We start from the raw sequence: 21053 nt of genomic DNA on the forward strand, positions 1-21053 counted from the left end.
TTAAAATGAATTGTATTTGGAGAAGAAGAATCATTGTGCGAATCTAGGGAAAATAACTGGTATAATGGAAAATCATGTTTTAGCACCAAATATATAGAAGCTAGTGATATTGTAGCATCTGCCATGGGCTCCGCGCTGCATACATCACAGCTGGACAGCGGCCACCACCATGATGCAGGTGTGTATGGAACTGGGGCAAAAAGCACTACAGGTGCTTTGGATCTACCCCTGAAACAATATGATGACCTAGCCGCGCTGACCGGCAGGACCACATCGTGTGCATTTTGTGCTTTGCATTATCTAGTGGACTCATTCACCAATTAACAGGCTCCCCATGTCCCTAGGAGGAAAAAACATATTTTTACGCCTTACATTTTCATTTATGCCTTTAAAGTGTGTGTTACAAGTATTAAAGAGCAGGAGAATTCTCTTTGTCTTTTGCCAACCAGATGAATTCCCATGCATTTTAATTTGTTGTTTGTTTTTTTTATTAAAATTGTTTTCTTAAAATATGTTGCCAAATTCATATCAGTGTAAACAGAAACTGCCCACAACTGTGTTAATTTGCCTTTGTGCAAGGAACACACCCTTTAACGAGATTCTTTGGTAAAGACAATGGACACACATTACCAATTTAACCAATTTAACAATTACCAATTTAAATGCTGAAGTAGTTCTCTGTATAATTAAATGGCTCTTCACCATGATTTAGTGTTTGCTGTATATAGTTAAAGAACCTTTTGAAAAATGATATTATGTAGTACCAAAAGGGTTCCACTATTGGTACAAGTCACAGAACCTTTTTGGTACTATAACCTGTAGAACACTTTGAGCTTTTGAGTGAACTTCCACTTTTAACTGATTCAGATTTTTTGTATGAGACACTCACTGTACAGTTTCGCTGTACTTTTTCCACCCCTGCCCGTGTGCTGAGTCGAGTCAGACGTGCTTGAGGAAGGCTGAACTGTACCGAGCGCAGTGGGGACACAGCACTCACTTTGGATTCTGATTTCAGGGAAAGGGCGGGGCTAAGCGCACATTTACGCACGAGCCTTTTCTCTGTTCAATGGAACGGCGCTCTGATTGGTCAGATGCCTTGTGACGGACGCCTTGGCCGCGGCAGCCAATGAAATCTCTCTATTTCGAAAATGCGTAACGTAGGAGTGGTCTGGGTCTTTTTTAGCGTTGTGCAACTTCCTCACCGGCATTTCAGCGTTTCACCGCCGAGAGGCGAAAACTCTTTTGAATTATTTATTTATTGTATACGTTTTATTTCTCTGACACAATGCTGTGCCTGTGCCTGTACGTACCCGTCCCCAACTCCGACCCGGTCGAAGTGGAGTATTTCGAGTCAAACGGATTACCTTCCGAGCTGAAGTCGCTCTTCAAGCTGAGTGTCCTTCTGCCTTCACAGGAATTCTCAACCTACCGAAAATGGAGAAAGGTAGGAACCAGAAACGCTCAGTGTTACATCTGTGTTCAAACAGTGTTACACACAAACGTGCTTTAATCCAGCTTCAACGTTTTTAAAGTTCTTTAAAGTGAGTGACGTAACGTGAATAGTTGTGTGAAATAACGTTACTCATTTTTTAGTCACGAGGCAGTGATGGCTTTCCTGCTCTACTTCCTGCGCGCGCGCTTCTGTAGTGTCCATATAAGGATTTGCACATCCTGAAAAAGGCGGTTTTGCTCGAGCTGTCACTCTCGATTGGTTTTTATTTAGTCTTAATGTGTAAAATGTGTTGAGAAATGTTCTAACCGAGCACTTCCGTATAAAAGTGTGATCCCTGATCAGTTTGACACAAGTATTCATTCGTTTATGGTGCTCATATTTGGACTCGGCCTGCTTGTAGATACGCAAGCAAAGTGCTGCGTCTGGTGGGAGGAGAGATACTAGCATGACTTTGAGACTCTACTGTGTCCTGAACATAATCAGCCTTGTCCCAATTTAACAAAATGTGGGTTATCATAACCCTGCTGAAAACAAATCATAGAAACCATTAAAAGTTTCTGTTGGTTAATGGTGGTGTCCAGTAGTCACTAATGGTATTGGATTTCCTGCTGGTGATTTAAAATTACTGTTGAGGTTCATTAAAGGAAATAATGTGTACATTTCTTAAGTTTGAAGAGCAGTGAAAATGCTGAAAAAAGTCCTATCACGTGGTTTCAGATCAATTTTAGTTATGTTTGCTTTCATTAAAATAAGTTGGACTAGAGTTTGTCCTAGAAAGCCAAGTCTATACTATTAAACTGCTTGATTTCCAACCTGAAATGTCTGTACTTTTTCATAAGTTAGCTCATACAGTCCTCCCAAGGTCTTTATTCATGTGACCCAATGTTTTGATAAAACTGTAGAATAGCCTGATGTCTTAACAGTTTGTGTAATGTGTTGTCTTTGACAGAAAATGGCAAAAACAGAAAAACAAGACTTGAATGGGCAACTGGACTTTGAAGAATTTGTTCACTACTTGCAGGACCACGAAAAAGATCTGAAACTGGTCTTTAAAAGTCTGGATAAGAAGAATGCTGGTATGATTTCACTCTTATTTACAAAGAGAAACCTTTGGTAATGTGTCAAAACAGGTCTGTTTTTCTGTGTAGCACATGTGAATGTGTCACTTTTGTCCCTTTTTGGTCCATCTGTAGGTAAAGCCAGTGCACATGAGATTGTGGAGTCACTGCGAGAGCTTGGTGTTCATATGTCCCTTCAGCAGGCTGAAAGAGTTCTTAAAAGGTGAGTGTAAAAGATGGTTAAATTCTAGCCACCAAAAAACGTTTTCATTCGTTCCAGGTATTGAGAAGAATGCAGCCTTATAGTCTAAGGCTTGGCCCAGTTAGCATGAAAATGACCTTGGTTCCTCACACTGTAATCTTGATGGTTGTGCCAAGTTTGGTTCCGCCAGGGCCTTGCTAAAGGCGTAACTGTCTGCGTTTGTGAGCTGTCTGTTCCTTGTCCTTTGGAATGTGTTGTGCTTAAAGATGTTCAGCCACTATTTCCTGTTTCTGTGTAAGCATAGAGTGACCTGTCCTTTCTTACCAAAATAAATATATAATATATATATATATATATATATATATATAATATTCCCTGAAGTACTCTCTTGACCATTGTGCTCAAAATGTGAAAAGCCCTGTGGTAAAAAAAATTCTATATATAAATATACCAAACAAATAGAAAATACCAAACACAACTGGGTTCTGGGCCTTTACAACCTTTTTTGTTGCCAAGCTCAAGATTATTTACCAGTGTGCTCTGTACATTTCTTGAATTGCCTCTCTTTTGCCCCATAGCATGGACAAAAATGGAACAATGACCATTGACTGGAATGAATGGAAGAGGTACCCCTCACAGCAGCCTACAGAGAACATTCCAGAAATCATCCTCTACTGGAAGCACTCCACAGTAAGATAGACCCTCCTGTCTGTTCAGTAATGATGTGCAACTCCTCAAATGCTATTGCTCTTGATGTGACTGTGTAATATGATGGCTAGCTTTTTAAATATAATATGAGATTGCATTGGAAACGCCTAGAAATCTAATGAGAATAATTTTATAGACATAACCTCGGTCCTTGTTTGGACTGTGAGAATTATTCATGTCTATTGTTTTTCCAGTTTAAGAAACTATAAAACTTGGTGCAGTTGGACATTTACAGTCTGATTTATAGCAGAGCATCTAAAAATAGCATGTTCTGCAGTCGTTTGGGACATCCTGATCTAGGACTACCGAGTCCAGCTTAAAAGGTGTAGAATAACAGCCACTGAATCTTAGCCAGTCTGAGTGCCTGTTCTGCCACATAACCTGCCAAGCTGGAGCTTTCTGCTATTTATACATTAAATACAGTCTCAGTGCTGCCAAGCACACATGCCAAGCAACTGTCAAGGGGCAATGTACTCAGTGCCTTCTGTACCCCAACTAAACATGAGACCAGGTTACACAAGCAGTCTGCATGTAATGCCTCCTATCTCAGTGTATGCTTGACAGACTAGACATTGCCCTAGACATATATTCATTGAAATCTATCTGAGAAAGAATGCTTACTGAGGGTCAATTTTTGTCACACAAACCTGTCTTCTAGGGGGACCAGATTTTCTTTTTCTTTTTTTTTTTTAAATCTGTGCTTTCATTCATAGAAGCTCGATAAGTGGTCTCTGTGTATAAAATGAATTTTATAGCTGGATCTGCTTCTGATCCTTGTTACTTTATAGCCATGTTAACCTACTCATTGACCTATATAGGTTCTTATGCAATTTGCCTTTTTATTAGAACGATGAACTGTTGCCTTTGCCCTTCGGGCAAATACAGAACAAACTCGGACTACAAAGCAGAGGTCTTGCACAGTTTTGTAATCTGTTACGAAATCCAGCAAGGTTTTTCTGGCCAAGCTGCCCTACTATGTCACAGATAAATCTGGTGTCCCTGATATTTTAGCTGACATGATATTTGCAATCCTAAAAGGTCTCGAGGTTCAGGTCATGCGAGCAGAACCCCCTTTGATGCACATTCAGCAGTGGCCAAAACTGTCCGTCATTACACTTCAGTTGATTTTTTGGCCACACTGTATCATAAATTCAAATTGTGATTTTTAATATTTAGTTTTAGATTATTTGATTTAATCTTTGGTTTTAGTCTGGGCCATGAAGTAGCCAACACAATGTAAGCCTTGTTGTTAAGTTGCAGTCTTTTCTGTCTATAGATCTTTGATGTGGGTGAGAACCTGATGGTGCCAGATGAGTTCACCACAGAGGAACACTTGACTGGCATGTGGTGGAGGCACCTGGTGGCAGGTGGAGGTGCTGGAGCCGTATCCCGGACATGCACTGCCCCACTGGATCGCCTCAAAGTGCTAATGCAGGTAAGGACCAATATAGTGACTTATAACTTGTTGAGGGGCTTCAGCTCAGCTCAGTTCAGGCACTAGTTGCCTTTCCAATGCTCTTTGTACTGGTTGTACTGAAAGCACTCAAGTAGCGGCCTAAACTGACATACATATGTACATTTTTTTTGTTTTAATGTTGTGGTTCTTTGGGTCAAACAAGTCATTACTCATTTTACTTTTTCATGAGACAACAGAGCTTGTAACCACATTCTTAGATCTGGAAACTTGTCACCATATTTACCCCACAACAGACTGAAAGAATGTCCTTTATTTGTACTAGCAGCAAATTCTTTCATCTGTGGAAAAAAGTGGGTTGATTGTGTAACTCTAGGGAGTTAAAGTTCAGGGAAATGTGACTAATGCTTCACCTGTGGCAAGATTTAGTGAACATTACCCAAGAGTCATAAACTGTTTAACCTCTACATAAATGACTGTGTACCAGGGAAAAAGGGCATATGCTCATGAGATATTTTGCCTTCCCAGGCGCATAGCCAGTCATAATGGAGAGCAGCTAACACACCCTCCCTGCTGTGCTCTGATTGGTTCTTTATTTGAATATCTTGTGAAGATGGCATTGCAACAGATTGAACAGCTGATAAAAATCTATAAGTAAATGACATTTTACGTCAGAGGTGTTGTTTGATCAGGACACTCTGGTCATTGAGTGTTAGCGTTGAGTTGGACTATAAACTTTAACCTATTTATTGCTGTGTGCATTTAGAAAAACGCTTGACTTTGTTCCCTCTTGCCAAATATTCATGTGTGGGGAAACACTCTGTTACTGACTGCTCAAATTAAGACAGCCTTGACCAGTATTTAACAAAATGAACAATTTAATGAGACACCAGAGGCTGAAGTACAATAACTACATGAATATGAAGTATTTTACCTAATCTTGTTGTTCTTTACACATTGCTGTGAATCTGGAGGGGGGGGATAAAATAAATAATAATAGTAATAATAATAATAATAGTAATTAAATCTTGGCTTGTTTATTTCAGGTGCATGGTTCTCGTAGCAACAACATGTGTATCATGAATGGGCTTACCCAGATGATCAAGGAGGGAGGTGTGAGGTCATTGTGGAGAGGAAACGGCATTAATGTCCTCAAAATTGCCCCTGAGTCTGCCCTCAAGTTCATGGCTTATGAGCAGGTACTTTACCAGTAGACAACCCAACTAACCATTTATTTCAGTGGTCATATTTCAGTAACACTCTGGCTTGTTGAATCTGTACTAACTTCAGTTTCTTTTTTTTGATAGATCAAGCGTCTAATGGGCAGTAGTAATGAGACTTTGGGGATCACAGAGCGCTTTGTGGCTGGCTCTCTGGCAGGGGTCATTGCCCAGAGCACCATCTACCCCATGGAGGTGAGCTTCTGTTAGTCACCCTTTCAAGGCAAACTCTGTGCTTATAACTAATCTAGCAGTCTTAACATCTGTTGTCTCTTTATCTCTTCCCCCTGTAGGTTCTCAAAACCCGCCTAGCTTTGAGAAAGAGTGGGCAGTATTCAGGCATCTCAGACTGTGCCAGGCAGATCCTGAAGAAGGAGGGAGTGGCAGCCTTTTACAAAGGCTATGTACCTAACATGTTAGGCATCGTCCCTTATGCTGGCATCGATTTGGCAGTTTATGAGGTGAGTTGGAAGATGTGAATTTGAAAATTTGGTCTGTCTATTGAAGGATGATGTCTATAAGATGACTTATCCAAAAATAGTATTTAAAAAAAATTAAGTTCATCTTGTCATACAATGTTTTATTATTTATTAATAAATAAATAAATCCCCTAATCCCCCACACACCCCCACCCCCTTTCCCAGACTCTGAAGAACACCTGGTTGCAGCGGTACGGTAGAGACAGTGCAGATCCTGGTGTTTTTGTTCTTCTGGCTTGTGGTACACTCTCCAGCACATGTGGCCAGCTAGCCAGCTACCCCCTGGCTCTAGTACGAACACGCATGCAAGCACAAGGTATTTTTTGTTTGTTTAAAATGAATTTGGATTCATTTGATTGAATACATCTCAGTTCTGTGCATTATTCATTATTTTCTGCAGGGAAATTGTGTTTTGAATTGATCCTTACTCTTATCTTCTCTCTTTGGCAATGCAGCTACAGTGGAGGGCACTCCACAGGTCACCATGTCCGGGCTTTTCAAACAGATTGTGAAGACTGAAGGTCCTTCAGGCCTCTACAGGGGCATGACTCCTAATTTCATGAAGGTCATCCCTGCTGTAAGCATCAGCTATGTGGTGTACGAACACATTAAATCCACACTGGGTGTACAGTCAAGATAAAATGAAAGGACTATGCTTTGGAATAAGGTTAAAACCATAAGTAATAATGCCTTCACAAGGAGAAGAAGAGGCTGTGAGCTGGAACAGTTAGTGGGCAGAAATCTCAGGGCTGTGAACCTGAGACTGTGAAGAAGCTATCTCATTCTGTGAATGTGACAAGGGCTACAAGCTGTGTTTGCAGACGGAAGACACCCAAGGTGGATAAAATGAACTGTTATGTTATTTAAAATGCTTTGATAAGTTTGATAGATCACTTAAGTAAATGTTGTCCAAATCTGAAATCAGGGACCAGGTTTTTGGCTGCTTGCTGGATGAAAGCTATTGCAGAGATAATGGGCTGAGTGCCTTTTACAAAGTGCCACTGGAGTAATGAGGGGGGATTATGCTCACCTTTATCATAAACAATTGTATGTCAGTATGATTCAAAGCAAAGCAGACTGTGATATTCACTATTATATTACCCTTTTTTGCAGTATAGTGTCCAAAGGACAGTGAAGGATAATTTATTTGTCACACAACACTACAAGACATCCTGTTTTTTTGTTTTTTGTTTGCTTTTTTAAGTTAATAGCAGGTTGAATTAATATTGCATGTACTCCTAATGCTGCTAATTAATGACTAAAGTAATGTCGTGATGTATTTATGTACGTAGATGAACCATTTATTTATGTTTGTGGTGCTTGACTGGAATTATGCTATTCAGAGTCCAGATTCAGAATAAGTTCAGTGTGCTTATTTTCAGCATTCCCATTTATGGGTTTTAATGGTAACTGGATACAGCTGTACCAATTATGCATTAGTCTTAGCTTTTGCATAAGCCTATGTGATGTGCAAAGAAAACCTCCCTTAATTTCTGGCTCTATCTATGTACCCTGTCTTGTAAGTTTGATTGGAAAATGAATGCACTTTAATTGCTTGTCACTTTTGAATGAATGTGTTCATGAAGAATGGCAATTCACTAATCACTTGGTATCAGGGTTTTAAAAAATTGTTAGGGACCATTTTTGTTCAAAAACACTCAGTATTGCATTAATGGTGGGGTTCTGTGCATGACAGTTGACCAGTATTAAAAAGGTTAGCACAAAATTAGCCTATACACCAGTCAGGTAGTTGTGGTGGTTGCTTTTGAAAGTTAATTGGTTTGTTCTCATTTCTTGGATGTGAACATGAGAGGGAATCAGCATGTGCTTCATTGGAGTAGCACATGAGTAACACTGATTGAAGGCACTACAACATGTTCAGTGGTTTTCTTTTTATTTTTATAAAGGTCTGAAGTTTAATTCAGTAAACACTTGTCTATTTATGTTTCCCACTTTTATACTCTCACTCTACCTGCTGAAGAAGTCATGAGTACGATTCAGGCCTTTTTGACATTAACAATGAGACTGGGTAAACTTAGATTTTGTGAAAAGTGAGTGTGAATGTGTAAAATGTCAGTGAGAATGCCTGTTAAATACTTGAACAACCAATAAAATGTTTCTATTTTGTAACCTGAGCATTTTGTGTCTTTTTGTCCAGCTTTTTAGGCTGAGAATTTTTTTTAATTAACATGGATGATTGCTCATGTCAAAACATTAATATTTATAATGTAAGGCTAATCCTGGTCCAGTACACATGACAAGATTTGTCTTCAAAAAGGTTATCTAATTGTGTTGAAGGGAATGGGCTGCTATGCATTTCTACCAAAATGTTCTCACACTTAGTAAATAGGTCGTTTATTACAAATGTCTGTTGCGATGAATATGTTATTACACAGCGCCTCCTACAGTTCACTCAGCTGAAATGCATAGAACAGCCAGATACTTTAGCTAGCTACTTTATAATCAGCCGAGGCTAAAAACAGCACATATTATTTAAAAGTGGATGGCAGCTTCTCTACCGTTCCTGAAATTTTAAATCGTCAGCACCGCAAATCCAAACCCTTATTCTGTCTCCTATTACAGTGCATGCGTAAATATGTAGTTTAGTCAACTTTTATTTTGAAATTCAAGGGCGATCCCGGAAACGCCAATCTTTCAAAACCAATGACAGCCATTGTTCAAAACAAAACGATCAGTCTCGAAGAAGTACAAGTGCTCAGGATAATGTGGGAGGAAAAAAGTATTGTTATTAAATAATTTTTGTAATAAAACTTTACTCATGTCTGAAGGCGTAATATTGGGAGATGCATTTCATTTGCGCCTCTGTTGTGTTTACACGGTTAAAATTGAGTTCGTGAAACGTTATGGTCGTTGTTGTTAGTGTTAAGGCTGACTGAAGTCCACCGTGCTCCGTTATTTTATATACACCTTAACTTACTGGCTTTGTCGACATGCGACTGGTCAGGTCTGGCTGTTTAGTGCGAACAACTCACATTATCCTCACCTGGCTCACAACTTTGATTCTCTTTCTTCATAATACAGGTAATGTACAGAGCCTAACTAGAGTACTATTGATTAATAGAGACTAATAGTGATCGGTGGGCTTTCTAACTCGTTAAAATAAAAAAGTCATTCTCCGTTTTGACAGACCTTCGAAAATGTGAAGAAAGAGGAGAGCTTCTGCAGCCAGTACTGTTTGGCTCGGTTGTCCTTCTTTCAGTGATGATGTATTTCACGGTATCACTCATGGATCCAGGTTTTGTTCTCTCTGACAGTAACGCTCAGGTAATTTGAGAAAAATATCACATTTACAAAAAAAAATAAAAATAAAAATCTTCCCAACTTTATTGTGCTGAGTAATGTATGCTTTCGTGTCTTGCAGTCTACTATAGAGGATGATGGAGAATTGGAGAAAATGATACCACACAGGGAGAGCTCCCAGGGCCGGAGACGCTGTGGTTACTGTTTTTTAATGGTATTCAACAGATTTATCTGCTTTGTCTAATTGTCTGCTTGTAGAGTAACCTTCACCATTTGTTTATTAATGTATAGTTACAAAACATATCCAAAAGTTTGTAGACACCTGCCTATATATAGTATTAATAGGAAGTTTCTGGATCACAAAAACTACTCTAACTCATCCCAAAGGTATTAGATGGAGCTCCATCACTCCACAGAACAGTTTCGCTGCTCCACAGCCAAATGCTGGGGGTCTTTATACCCCTCTAGCTAATGGTTGGCATTGGGCACAATGAACTTAGGCTCATGTGTGGCTGCTGCAGAGCATCCTGTTCTGTTGTCAGTGCTTTTCTATGGATATTATTTAAGCAGCTGAGCTCCTGTGTCAGCGATGAGTGCACTTTACGTTACTAAATTCACCATTTGGAAGGGGTTTCTACAAACCTTTAGTCAAGTAGTGTATCATGAAATCAATTTGATGAGATCGTTTTTACAATTGTTTCCTTATCTCAAACAGCAACCAATGAGGGCGAGACACTGCAAGGAATGTAAGCGGTGTGTCAGACGCTACGATCATCACTGCCCGTGGATAGAGAACTGTGTTGGAGAGAGGAATCACAGATGGTTCTTGCTCTATTTGTGCGTTCAATTACTAGCTGTGTCCTGGGGACTTCAAATTGCTTGGTGAGTATTTAATTCAGTTTTGTTGTATGTGTATAAATGCTGTTTTATTCTATACAAATACCCCTAATGAGAAAGGCGAATGTGATGGTGGCAGGAAAAAGTCCCTGAGAGTCTGGGGAAGAAACATTGAGAAGGAACCAAGACTCAAACCCAAACAGAGAGAGGAATTGAGATGCAACTCATAGGAACTGTCATATTGAACAGAGGAATGCAGATCATACAGAGGAGAGATCCATGAAATCAGACAGTGAACAATTTTCAGGACATTTTCAGAGAAAAAGATCTGATGGATGGATGTGGATTTGTGAATGACATTTTATTGAGTTTTACATGAATGCATATTTACACATGCACACATACACATACATATGTAGACTATTGCCACTATTGTCAGAGGGTGTTAGATATGAGAACATGGTAGGTTAGGGATTCAATATGAGTGTGGATTAGATATTCAAGGAACAGGTTAAGTGTTCATCTGAGGGCTGACACTCATGAAGCTAATTGCAAATCATGGCAGATGTTTGAGAGGAATTAAATGATCGATTATTCATTAAATTTATAGGAGCATCCAAGTGAGGCTTTTCATTACAGTAGGAGTTTAAATGCCACACACAAATGCAAGTATGTAATTTATAGGAGTGCAATTATATAGAAATTCTGGGCAGATTACAATAACTGATAAGTAACACCTTGTTGTGGCCCAGTATGAATACCAGTAACTGATAATTCTACGTTTTTAAACAAGTTTACAGTACAGTCTATATATATGAGGTTCAGTGGCCCATATTTATTGAAGTTCTCAGAGTATGAATACTGATCTGGATCAGTTAATGCCTTTTACAGTGCATTCTAGATAGACTGATAATACCTGACTTTAGATCAGTATTTTTACTCTGAGATGCTTGACAAATATGGGCCACTGAGTGTAAAGGCCGTTAAAAACAGGGTGCAGTGTTTGGTCAATAAATGAGTACGCACAAATGTATAATGGATTATATTCTACACAGCAAACTTGATTATTTAGCCTTTATTTGATTTTTGCAAACTTTCACAACCAACATGAGCTCACTAACCAATCGCTGTGGTCTTTAGGGTTGGCATGGCAACAACCAAGATGGCAGATTTGCTGTGTCCCAGCAACTAGAACTTTTCACAAACTTTTCGTCAAAGAAGATTAGTTTGCCTTTGTCACGGATGGTGTTTGCTTTGTCACAGATGATGTTAGCATCCCTAAAACCAGCTCAAATGGGATTTAGACTATGCTATGGACACCTGAGTTATATGTGAAAACTCTCATACAATTCCAGTTCCTGATTGAGGTGTTGAAACTCTCTGTGCTTCTTTTCCTTTTCAAAATGGATAGTAGTGTACCCAGTGTCAGTGCTTGCTTGCTTTGTGACTAGCAAAATATGTATTTTTGCACTTGAACACATCCTGCCCATTTATTCATTTTCAACGCAATGCAAACAACACAAAAAAACACATTACTTCAGATATGAGGTGTGTATAATTTGATGAATATATTTTTGAGTTATCTACATAGCCATGGCATAGCTAAATAAGACATTGCTAAATCATTATTGAAAATATTTAAATAATTTATGTAATTAATTGACATTATTTAGTGGTAGGTGAACACAACATTAGAAGTCTTGCACAAAGGCATTGTTTCAACAATGTTGTTCCTGCCTGGACCAGGAATCAAACCTTTGTTGTACTGTGCGTGGCCATGATGTTGTCCACTATGCTACCCATTTCCGTGAGTTAAAAAGAATGTAAATGTTCACTAGGAGCTACAAAGTGGAATTCCACTGGTTTTGAAATTTCTGTGTAACTCTATCATTGATATATAAACAAAAGATTTAAGAGTGGTTTGATGTGAGATGGTACATTAGGAAGAAAGTTACAGACTGAGGTTTCCTTACGGTGGTGGTGAATTGAACCACACAAATCCAGCCATTTTATTTACTATGCAATATATATATATATATATGAAGGGTTTGGCTGCAAAAACACATTATAGATCTTCTTGGCAAAATTTCATTTTTTAATGATATGTATTGTTGGAAATGATATATAAGTTCTATCAGTGCTATATTGATTAATATTAACTTTATTAGAGACAAACATTTGTATTTCATTTACATCAACTGTTATTTTTTCTATAACTATATTGAATATTCTGTATTCAAAATGATTACAAGTTATTGCAAGAATTTTAAATTGCTATAGCATTTAGGAATGTAGGCCAAAACCTTATCGTAAACCTCTCATACAACAATGTATTAGGCATTAGGTCATGTTTTTGTAACCATTTCATGTAATAGCTTACTGTGAAGTGACTTTTAGCTTGTAGCTTCAGACGTCTGGTTCCTATTTATGCAGAATTAATTATGCAGAAATTTAGAAAAATCGGTGGAATTCCCCATTACTGTGTGTGCAAGCTAAAAACAGGGCACTTTATTGTCAGCTGTATGTTTTTAGCTGTAATTCCAATATTGACTAATAATTCCTAAATTTTCCCTTTTATCCACTGATATATTGGTCACAGATACATTGTGCAATCCCTAAGTATATTTTTCTACTAATAATAAATACTGTTTTTTATTTTCTGAAGTTAAGCCTGTTAAGCTGATGATTTCTTTATTTTTACCTCTCAGGTCTGGCATCACCTTTGCACCCACCTGGCAGCAGTGGTTCATTCAGAATGGTTTCCTGCTTGGAGCCCTTGCTGTGACGGGAATATTTTCTGTGGTTGTGCTGCTGCTGCTGTGCATACACCTTTACCTAGCAGCCATTAACACTACCACCTGGGAGTTTATGTCACGCCACCGTATCTCCTACCTCAAAACCTGCGACTCTGAAGAGAACCCCTTTGATAGAGGCGTGATCTGCAACCTGTGGGACTTTTTCTGTGTCTGTCGGACTGTGGCGTGGGAGAGAGTGCACTCGAAAAGGAGTAACGGTGCCGTGTGACAAAGATGCAGGACTCTTTAAAATAGCAGTTTGATGTACTATTCCTATTATCCTATGGCCATCAGTGCTTCACGTTATGCAGACCCCTCAATCAAATCAGTACATGCCACTGAATCGCTCAGCAAAGGAGAGTGAGCTTCCAGTTGTATCCGACTAATGAGCCACTCAGAAGCCAGGAACGATATAGTACACCATTGCAAGATGCACCCTGATCTGATTCTTTGAAATTGTACTGTAAATTGACATTATTGGCCTTATTTTTAGGCTTCACCAAATAAAATATGTTTACACTTTTACAAAAGTGTCCTACTATTCCTACATTACAGCCCATACGCTGCCTTTAGCTGCCTTTTTACAGCCAAATGGACTGTGAGTCCAGTTTACCACACCTAAGCCCTGGTTTCAAATACATTTAAGTGGAATTTTTCTTTGAGAAATTGATGAATGAGAATAAAATGTCAGTCTTTTGCCAATAGGGAGGCTAGACCAGTGAATATTAGGATGGAGCTGCAAGTTATCCAAAGATTTTACACTTGCTGACTTAGTGAGTCACCACACTTTGGTGACTGGCTTGATACCAATCTGATAAGAAAAGTCAGATTGTTCATGAAGTTCCCACCGTTCGTAAAGCCATGAAACCTCTATAAACAAAATGGCTTCCACGCAATAACTTGTGTTCATTTAAATTCCATAATATTACAATAACAGGAGTATTTCCCAAAATAGGGTTTCTCAGTTAACCACATACATGAAGTTCAAAGGTAAATCTGTCCATTAGGAGAAGAGGTAAGAGATATTCCTATTGGACAATCTTCACTTAGAGATTAAATTTTCCCTTTAACTGAGAAATCTTGCTTTGTGAAATACCCCAAGATCCCATAATCATGTTAACATTAGGAGTGAAGACCATATGACAGTTTGTTTAAAATCTGGTTCAAGGGGTATTTCACCAAGCAAGATTTCTCAATTAGCCAGAGAGCTTAAGCCCAAAGTCAAGCATATGCAATAACATAAGGACTGAGGGACATTCATATTGGACAATCCTGAACTTTGGGCTTAAGTTATCTGGATAAAGAAAACTTGCCCTGTGAAATAGCCCCCAGGGCTGCTTAAGTGTGGCCCACAGGAAGCCCCCCCAATTCAACGAGAGAACACTTTTTGATACTATATTTAATTTATTAAAATCTTTTTTCCTTTAAGAATTGTCATGTTTGACATGTTCTACTAACAAAATATAGTATAATGTTATAAAATATGTCTACATTTTAAAAAACTCGATTTAAAACACCTTCATTTTTATGTTTTGTTGTCTTTTTGGCCCTCGGCCCACTACAAACACTGCACTGTTTTGCAGTGATGAAAAGTTTGGACACCACTGATCCAGACAAATGATGTAATTAAATTATTTTCATCCTTATATAAAAAAGTTGTTTGTCACCGCTGTGTAAAATAAACTCGGACATTAAAATGTTCTCGTTCCCGTCGAATCCCGCCCTTTTCGTGGGAGTTCCACACAGCTGTCAATCCGTGGCGCGCGCCAATCAGGCTGCAGAGACGAAGCGCGAGCGCCGATTTCCGTAGGTTGTTCTGGAAAGGGGCGGGGCTTATGTTCGGCTTGTGTGCGGGGCGCGTTCTCTCCGAAAGAGAGCGCGTGAGTGTAGTCGCTTAGTGTGTCTGCTGCTACAATTGTGTGCGCGCGCTTGCGTGTGTGTGTGTGTGAGTGTGTATTCGCGTTTCCTCGCTGTAAGTTGTGCGGAGGAGCGCAGCACATTTCGGCGCGCTACTTTCCCCGTTAAAAGGAGGCTTTCTCTACCTCATAGAAGTTTTGGTGAGTCTTCGCCGAAAGTACTTTTGGTGAGACAGCGGCATCATGTCTGCCTCGGCGGCCAAAGTGAGTAAAAAGGAGCTGAACTCGAACCACGACGGAGCGGACGAGACCTCTGGTAAGGAGCGAGGGCCTCGCTCAGCATCGCCATTTTTCACTTTCTCTTTCTACTTTCCCGAAGGTTTGTGCGCCCGCTCGCTCACACACGCAGGGCCGCGGACTGTGTGTGATTTTTACCCCGCTCGCCGCGTGCTGTATGAGGTTATGATTGGCTGCAGTCGCCGCCTGGTTGGATGCTGTGAGCGCTCCTGAGCGGAGGAAGGCACCGGCGGCGGAGGCCATGTTGGCTAGCCGCTACAAGCTAACGGCGCCGCTACAATGGTGATGTGTGTCCTGTGCATGACTTGTTAATTTCGATTTGCACGACTCTCTGGCGCTGCAGGGACCGCGGCCCGTCGTGTTGTGGTTCCACCGCGCTGTTCGGCCAGAGGCCGGAGCTAAAGAAAGGCGCGCTGTGCTGAATGAATCATCGAGGCGCTGCGCTACTTTATTGTTGTTGTGGGCTAGCGCCGTCTCCGCCATGATGTACACAGCTTAGCTAGCTTTGCGTGCTAATTGTCGTTTATGCGCTTAGATGAGGGAGGGAATAATCCTCAGTCCGCTCTAAAACAGCCCCGACTTCTGTCGGTGTATTCTGGTGGTCGTGTGTGAGCGGGTGGGGGACCGGGCCTGCGGAACATTGTTCTGAAAAGCCGCTGAAGAGAGTACAGGGGCAGGAGAGCTGAGTGAGGCTCCGCACATTTAAACCACGCGGCCTGAGGAGCAGGAAGCGGCGTCTCAGCTCCGCACTCAGCTCTCCTCACAGAGCGGACAGACAGCAGGACAGCTGTTTTCAGTCGAGAACATCCTTAACGAGTCATATTCGTTAGTTTGTTAGCCTGTTTGTGCCCAGAGAAACGCAGTGAAGGCCAAAATTGCGAAAAAAGTCTTTGTGACCGTGACTGCGGGATGCGAGTTAGTAAGTTAACCTCTCTTTGCAACTTTAACGTTAACTTTGACTGCTTGTAGTGTAGCTGCTGACAATCGTTGTGGAAATGTATATTGGTTTAGATGAATAAACATGAAGAATTATTATTATTATCATTATTATTATTATTGTTGTTGTTATGAGGTAACTGAAGGAAAGATAATCTCAATCTGTACTTTTCCTTTTGTTATAACTTTGTTCATCTCTTTTTGCATCTTTAGAAAAAGAGCAACAGGAAGCCATCGAGCACATTGATGAAGTACAGAATGAAATTGACAGGCAAGTCACGTTTATTTGATGTGTAAATGTTACACACTGTGTATGTAAAACGCCTGTTTTGCTAACATTTAAATTGCCCATTGTAGACTGAATGAACAGGCCAGCGAGGAGATCCTCAAAGTTGAGCAGAAATACAACAAGCTTCGCCAGCCGTTCTTTCAGAAGAGGTCAGAACTCATTGCCAAAATTCCCAACTTTTGGGTTACTACATTTGTGAACCATCCACAAGGTAAGCAAGCAATAATCATAGACCTTAAAGGCTATAATGTCCATGTAATGTAATGTCCTGTAATATTCGTACGTACCTCAAGCTGAAGTTGATTAATCATAGAAACAAAATCTCAACTTTCTGCCCTCTGTCACTAGTCTCTGCTCTGCTTGGTGAGGAAGATGAAGAGGCACTTCACTATCTGACCAGGGTGGAAGTAACAGAGTTTGAAGACATAAAATCAGGCTACAGAATAGATTTTGTAAGTATTACACATCTGTCAAAGTGTAGTTTTTGATAATTCAGTCTAGTTTCCTGTTTAATTTTGGCTTTGGATCTAATGAATCTGAATGACCATTCCTTAATCTTAATTTGCTGTTTATTGCTTTTGTTTTGCAGTACTTTGACGAAAACATGTATTTTGAAAACAAAGTCCTTTCCAAAGAAATTCACCTGAATGAAAGTGGAGACCCAACCCCAAAGTCAACAGAGATCAAATGGAAACCAGGAAAGGTGCGAGTGGCGTTTATTGCCATAGCCATAGTTTAAAGCTGTTTTACCTTACTTACTCTCAAATACTACATATGTGGTGTTAAGAATATAATTCCTTGTTCCCCTGAAGGACCTCACAAATCGCCCCAGCCAAACTCAGAGTAAAGCAGGCAAGAAGAGGCAACATGAAGAGCCAGAGAGCTTTTTCACTTGGTTTACCGACCACTCTGATTCAGGAGCAGATGAACTGGGTGAGGTTATAAAGGACGACATCTGGCCCAACCCCCTGCAGTACTACCTGGTGAGCGTTGCTAGTTTTGCTACTATTCATGTTCTGAGTCTGTAGGTTTGTTAATTTTGTGTAAAAATAAGCGAGACGGTTCTTGTCAACTGAATGAGAAAACACTATCTTACTTTGCCTGCAGGTCCCAGACATGGAAGATGAAGAAGGTGAGGGGGAAGATGAGGACGAGGATGAGGAGGGTCTGGAGGACATAGATGAAGAGGGGGAGGAAGATGGAGAGGAGGAGGACGATGATGGGGAGGTAATTTTAGATTGGACTGAGATTTTCATTTATCTGTAATACTGTTTTAAAGCTGTGAAGCACTGACCCTGAAATCCTGCACTTAATAGCTATGTGGTGTAATTTGTAATCTGAATTTTATAAATTATGCTTTTGAAAAGGGTTATGGTACTTTAAAATCTTAATGCCCTTCACCTCATTGCAGGATGATGATGGAGAGGATGACTGAAGAGGAAAACATTGAGCATAATCCATCTTTACCTGGCCCTGTCCCCCCACAACCCACCTGCTTCTTTGGCGAATTTTTTGGGAGCAAGATGATAATTTTTTTTCCCTTCCCCTCCTCAGTTGTTTATTTTGTGCTCCATCTCCTGTCCTTTATCCTGACAGTGCCATGTTGACATCCCCCTACCCCCAAGAACAGACTCTCACAATAAACTGACTGCAAAATACTGCCAATGTGGCATTTAACATCTCAATTCCCAAGTACATTTCGAGGTAAAAAAAAAACAAAACACACTGTAGTATCAGCAGCACGCTGTCTGGAAGTAGACTTGCAAATAGCAATTTCTTTTTTTTTTTATATATATATAAATGTATATGCATAATTCTTCCTGTTTGTGTGGTTAAATGAACAAAAGCCATGGTGCGTAGTGATGTGCTAGTTCTAGCATCCTCCTTCACGGCTTTGTTACTTTACTCATGGCGTTACAACCTGTTAATGATTAATTTTATTTTATTACTCTCTTTTTGTTTTGTTTTTCCTCTGGGTTGTGGTTTCAGCAACAGATTAATCACAAGCTCATTCCTGTCCCCTCTGTAACCTTTGTCAGTTCAGGAGGGCTAAGTCTCAGTGAGGGCTGAGGGAGGAAAGAGGGTACTTGGACACCATTTGGAGTCCTTTTTTTAAATTTTGTCTTGTTTTACAGACATTCATCAGATTTGAAATGACATTTTTGATAAAGAAAAAAAATAAAATCCAAAAAAAAAAAACCCTAAAAAAATTATCATGCTTGTAAATTTTGGCCCCCCACTGCCTTGGTTAAGTTTTGTGTGGTGTATGTTCTACTAACCTTATACTTCTCACAGGAGAAAATTAGCTGTTGAGTTTGCTTTGTTTAAAATAAAACTTAATGTGAACACCATGTTTGAGACTTTTCCAACTGTAATAGCTAAGGTGAAAAAAAAGCAACACTTTGTACAGAAAAAAGACTTATCTTTTGTTTTTTTGTTTTTTGAGGGGGGGTCCAGTCTGACCCTGTTCAGAGTGCATTTTCTGCCTTCCTGTCAAATTGACTTTTTAAGCTTTTCTATTTTCATTAAGCCCTTTGGTCAGAAAGAGTAACATTGTTCAAGATTAAAACTTTGAAAGTTTGATTAGTCAACTTCTGAAAGAGTTTGGAGTCATCAGGAGGCTGGATGCAAACTGTTCCTGCAGTAATCTCTGAACAATGAGTGCTACAAAAGTTTGATCTGAGTTCTCAAAGTCTTGTCTCGTCACTGTCTGAGGCCAGTCGCTCGGTTGAAACGCCCAGCCTGAAAAGACACAAAGATGGTTTTAGAACAAATAAATCATACAGGACTTTTCTCAGTTACATTACATGCATTTCGATAATGGAGTTCCTAGAAAGCTATACTTGAATATGGTTTTCCCCTTTTTTTTCCCCAGATGTAACAAAGCATGTGTGATGCTATACTGTAAAAATTATTATTCAAGTGTTCTTTAGTAAAGGGAATAGATCTATATACAACCATTTCATGCTTAAATAGTTCTTTGCATGGTGAAATGGTTCCTCAGATAGATGGAGAATGTAATATATGGTTCTATATAGAACCTTTTAAAAAATTGTTCTATTTAGCAATGGAAGAGTTCTAACAACAAAATAACATTATACAACACCATTATACAACATCATTCTCCATCAATCTGAAGAACCATTTCACCATGCAAAGGGCTATTTAAGCATGAAATGGAACTCATGGTTCTAAATAGGACTGTTCCCTTTAATAAAGAACCATTTTGTTTAAGAGTGTAGAATGTGCCACTCAGCATACAATATGTAAATAAATACATTCAAAGAGTCATCAGTTTAATAACCCGTTAATGTTTCAATACTCAGCCCACCTAGGTGTGTTTTGCATCGCGGACAGGTGGCTACAGTCCAGGAAAAACCTGGAAACCAGGTGAAGTGTTTATCCGCCGGCCAGTGCTTCAACACGTCTGCCTTTTTAAACGTGATCACCTCGAACTGAAATCCTTGAGGGTTTTCGAAGAGCTGCACGGTGATCCTCCGCTCTCCGATCACGGGTGTTGTTCCGGTGAGAGAGCGCCAGGCGACTCGGGACGAAACTCAGGTCTTTCTCCAAAGCCACCTCATGACCGCAGGACCTGCACAGGAGCAAACCCTCCGAGCTGGAGCAGCCTCGGCAAAAACCCGCCTTCTGAGACAACACTGCGGCTAGCGGGACGATCCAGAGCGCCGCGTGCAACTTTATTAAGTGGTCTGCTGTGAATGGTCTCCTCACTGAGAGCATGTCTTTAGACGGTCGCTGAAGTCGGTCGACTCAGACCGTGTGGTGGCAGAGTGTCCGCGCTTTGTTTACCAGGAAACTGCAGAGAAAGAGAGAGGGGGCGTCTCTGAGCCACCAGACAAAGAGTTTCATTAAACCTCTGTGAAAATTAATGAAATACAGGAAACAGATACGAACTGATTCGCATAAGAAATGAGAACAGAAACGGTGGTCGTGTAGCGCCACCCGGCCCAAACTGCCGGACAGTTAAGAGCAAGGAAAAAAAACTCGAATGAAATATTGCCGCCTAAAGGTGGGAGGACTTTATTCTCGCTCTCCCGAGTTTAATATCCCGATACTGACACTGATACTTTAAGACTTTTTTTGAAAAGAGAGAATGGGATTCTTTATGATTTCTACAGTGAAACACAGAAAAAATGTAATACACACACACACACATATATATATATATATGGTCCTGACCGTTTAAGAACAGGGTAAAAGGGGCTAAGTACACTATGCAGAGAAACA

General features: G+C 40.0%; 4 protein-coding genes across 4 annotated transcripts; 3 read left to right on the forward strand and 1 right to left on the reverse strand.

Annotated features, from left to right (window-relative positions):
• Positions 1 to 1285: 1285 nt before the first annotated feature.
• Positions 1286 to 8669, forward strand: slc25a25a (solute carrier family 25 member 25a). The gene is made up of 10 exons (XM_036578870.1): positions 1286 to 1444; positions 2403 to 2529; positions 2647 to 2734; positions 3292 to 3403; positions 4698 to 4856; positions 5882 to 6034; positions 6143 to 6250; positions 6349 to 6516; positions 6700 to 6850; positions 6990 to 8669. Exons 1-10 carry the CDS (start codon positions 1286 to 1288, stop codon positions 7172 to 7174), a joined length of 1410 nt encoding a protein of 469 aa, XP_036434763.1. The 3' UTR covers positions 7175 to 8669.
• A 539-nt stretch (positions 8670 to 9208) lies between these two features.
• On the forward strand, positions 9209 to 13951 carry zdhhc12a (zinc finger DHHC-type palmitoyltransferase 12a). The gene is made up of 5 exons (XM_036578871.1): positions 9209 to 9576; positions 9683 to 9819; positions 9917 to 10009; positions 10511 to 10677; positions 13341 to 13951. Exons 1-5 carry the CDS (start codon positions 9486 to 9488, stop codon positions 13654 to 13656), a joined length of 804 nt encoding a protein of 267 aa, XP_036434764.1. The 5' UTR covers positions 9209 to 9485; the 3' UTR covers positions 13657 to 13951.
• A 1334-nt stretch (positions 13952 to 15285) lies between these two features.
• On the forward strand, positions 15286 to 18550 carry seta (SET nuclear proto-oncogene a). Its single transcript, XM_036578872.1, has 8 exons — positions 15286 to 15599; positions 16730 to 16787; positions 16874 to 17016; positions 17154 to 17257; positions 17395 to 17508; positions 17618 to 17788; positions 17913 to 18032; positions 18217 to 18550. Exons 1-8 carry the CDS (start codon positions 15527 to 15529, stop codon positions 18238 to 18240), a joined length of 807 nt encoding a protein of 268 aa, XP_036434765.1. The 5' UTR covers positions 15286 to 15526; the 3' UTR covers positions 18241 to 18550.
• A 42-nt stretch (positions 18551 to 18592) lies between these two features.
• si:ch211-51h9.7 (uncharacterized protein LOC558400 homolog) lies at positions 18593 to 20802 on the reverse strand. The gene is given in 3 exon segments (XM_036578873.1): positions 18593 to 19547; positions 20137 to 20317; positions 20319 to 20802. Coding segments are annotated over 3 exon segments (564 nt in total). The 5' UTR covers positions 20547 to 20802; the 3' UTR covers positions 18593 to 19392.
• Positions 20803 to 21053: the final 251 nt, after the last annotated feature.

The sequence above is a fragment of the Colossoma macropomum genome, unplaced genomic scaffold, assembly GCF_904425465.1.
Source record: "Colossoma macropomum unplaced genomic scaffold, Colossoma_macropomum, whole genome shotgun sequence".
NCBI classification, from domain to species: Eukaryota; Metazoa; Chordata; class Actinopteri; order Characiformes; family Serrasalmidae; genus Colossoma; species Colossoma macropomum.

Coding starts and splice junctions, on each gene's coding strand:
- zdhhc12a (XM_036578871.1), top strand. CDS start 9,486: ATGCGACTGGTCAGGTCTGGCTGTTTAGTGCGAACAACTCACATTATC. Junction 9,577..9,682: donor TCTCTTTCTTCATAATACAG/GTAATGTACAGA, acceptor CCGTTTTGACAG/ACCTTCGAAAATGTGAAGAA. Junction 10,010..10,510: donor GTGGTTACTGTTTTTTAATG/GTATTCAACAGA, acceptor TATCTCAAACAG/CAACCAATGAGGGCGAGACA.
- slc25a25a (XM_036578870.1), top strand. CDS start 1,286: ATGCTGTGCCTGTGCCTGTACGTACCCGTCCCCAACTCCGACCCGGTC. Junction 2,530..2,646: donor TCTGGATAAGAAGAATGCTG/GTATGATTTCAC, acceptor GTCCATCTGTAG/GTAAAGCCAGTGCACATGAG. Junction 6,035..6,142: donor AGTTCATGGCTTATGAGCAG/GTACTTTACCAG, acceptor TTTTTTTGATAG/ATCAAGCGTCTAATGGGCAG.
- seta (XM_036578872.1), top strand. CDS start 15,527: ATGTCTGCCTCGGCGGCCAAAGTGAGTAAAAAGGAGCTGAACTCGAAC. Junction 17,509..17,617: donor TCAAATGGAAACCAGGAAAG/GTGCGAGTGGCG, acceptor GTTCCCCTGAAG/GACCTCACAAATCGCCCCAG. Junction 17,789..17,912: donor ACCCCCTGCAGTACTACCTG/GTGAGCGTTGCT, acceptor CTTTGCCTGCAG/GTCCCAGACATGGAAGATGA.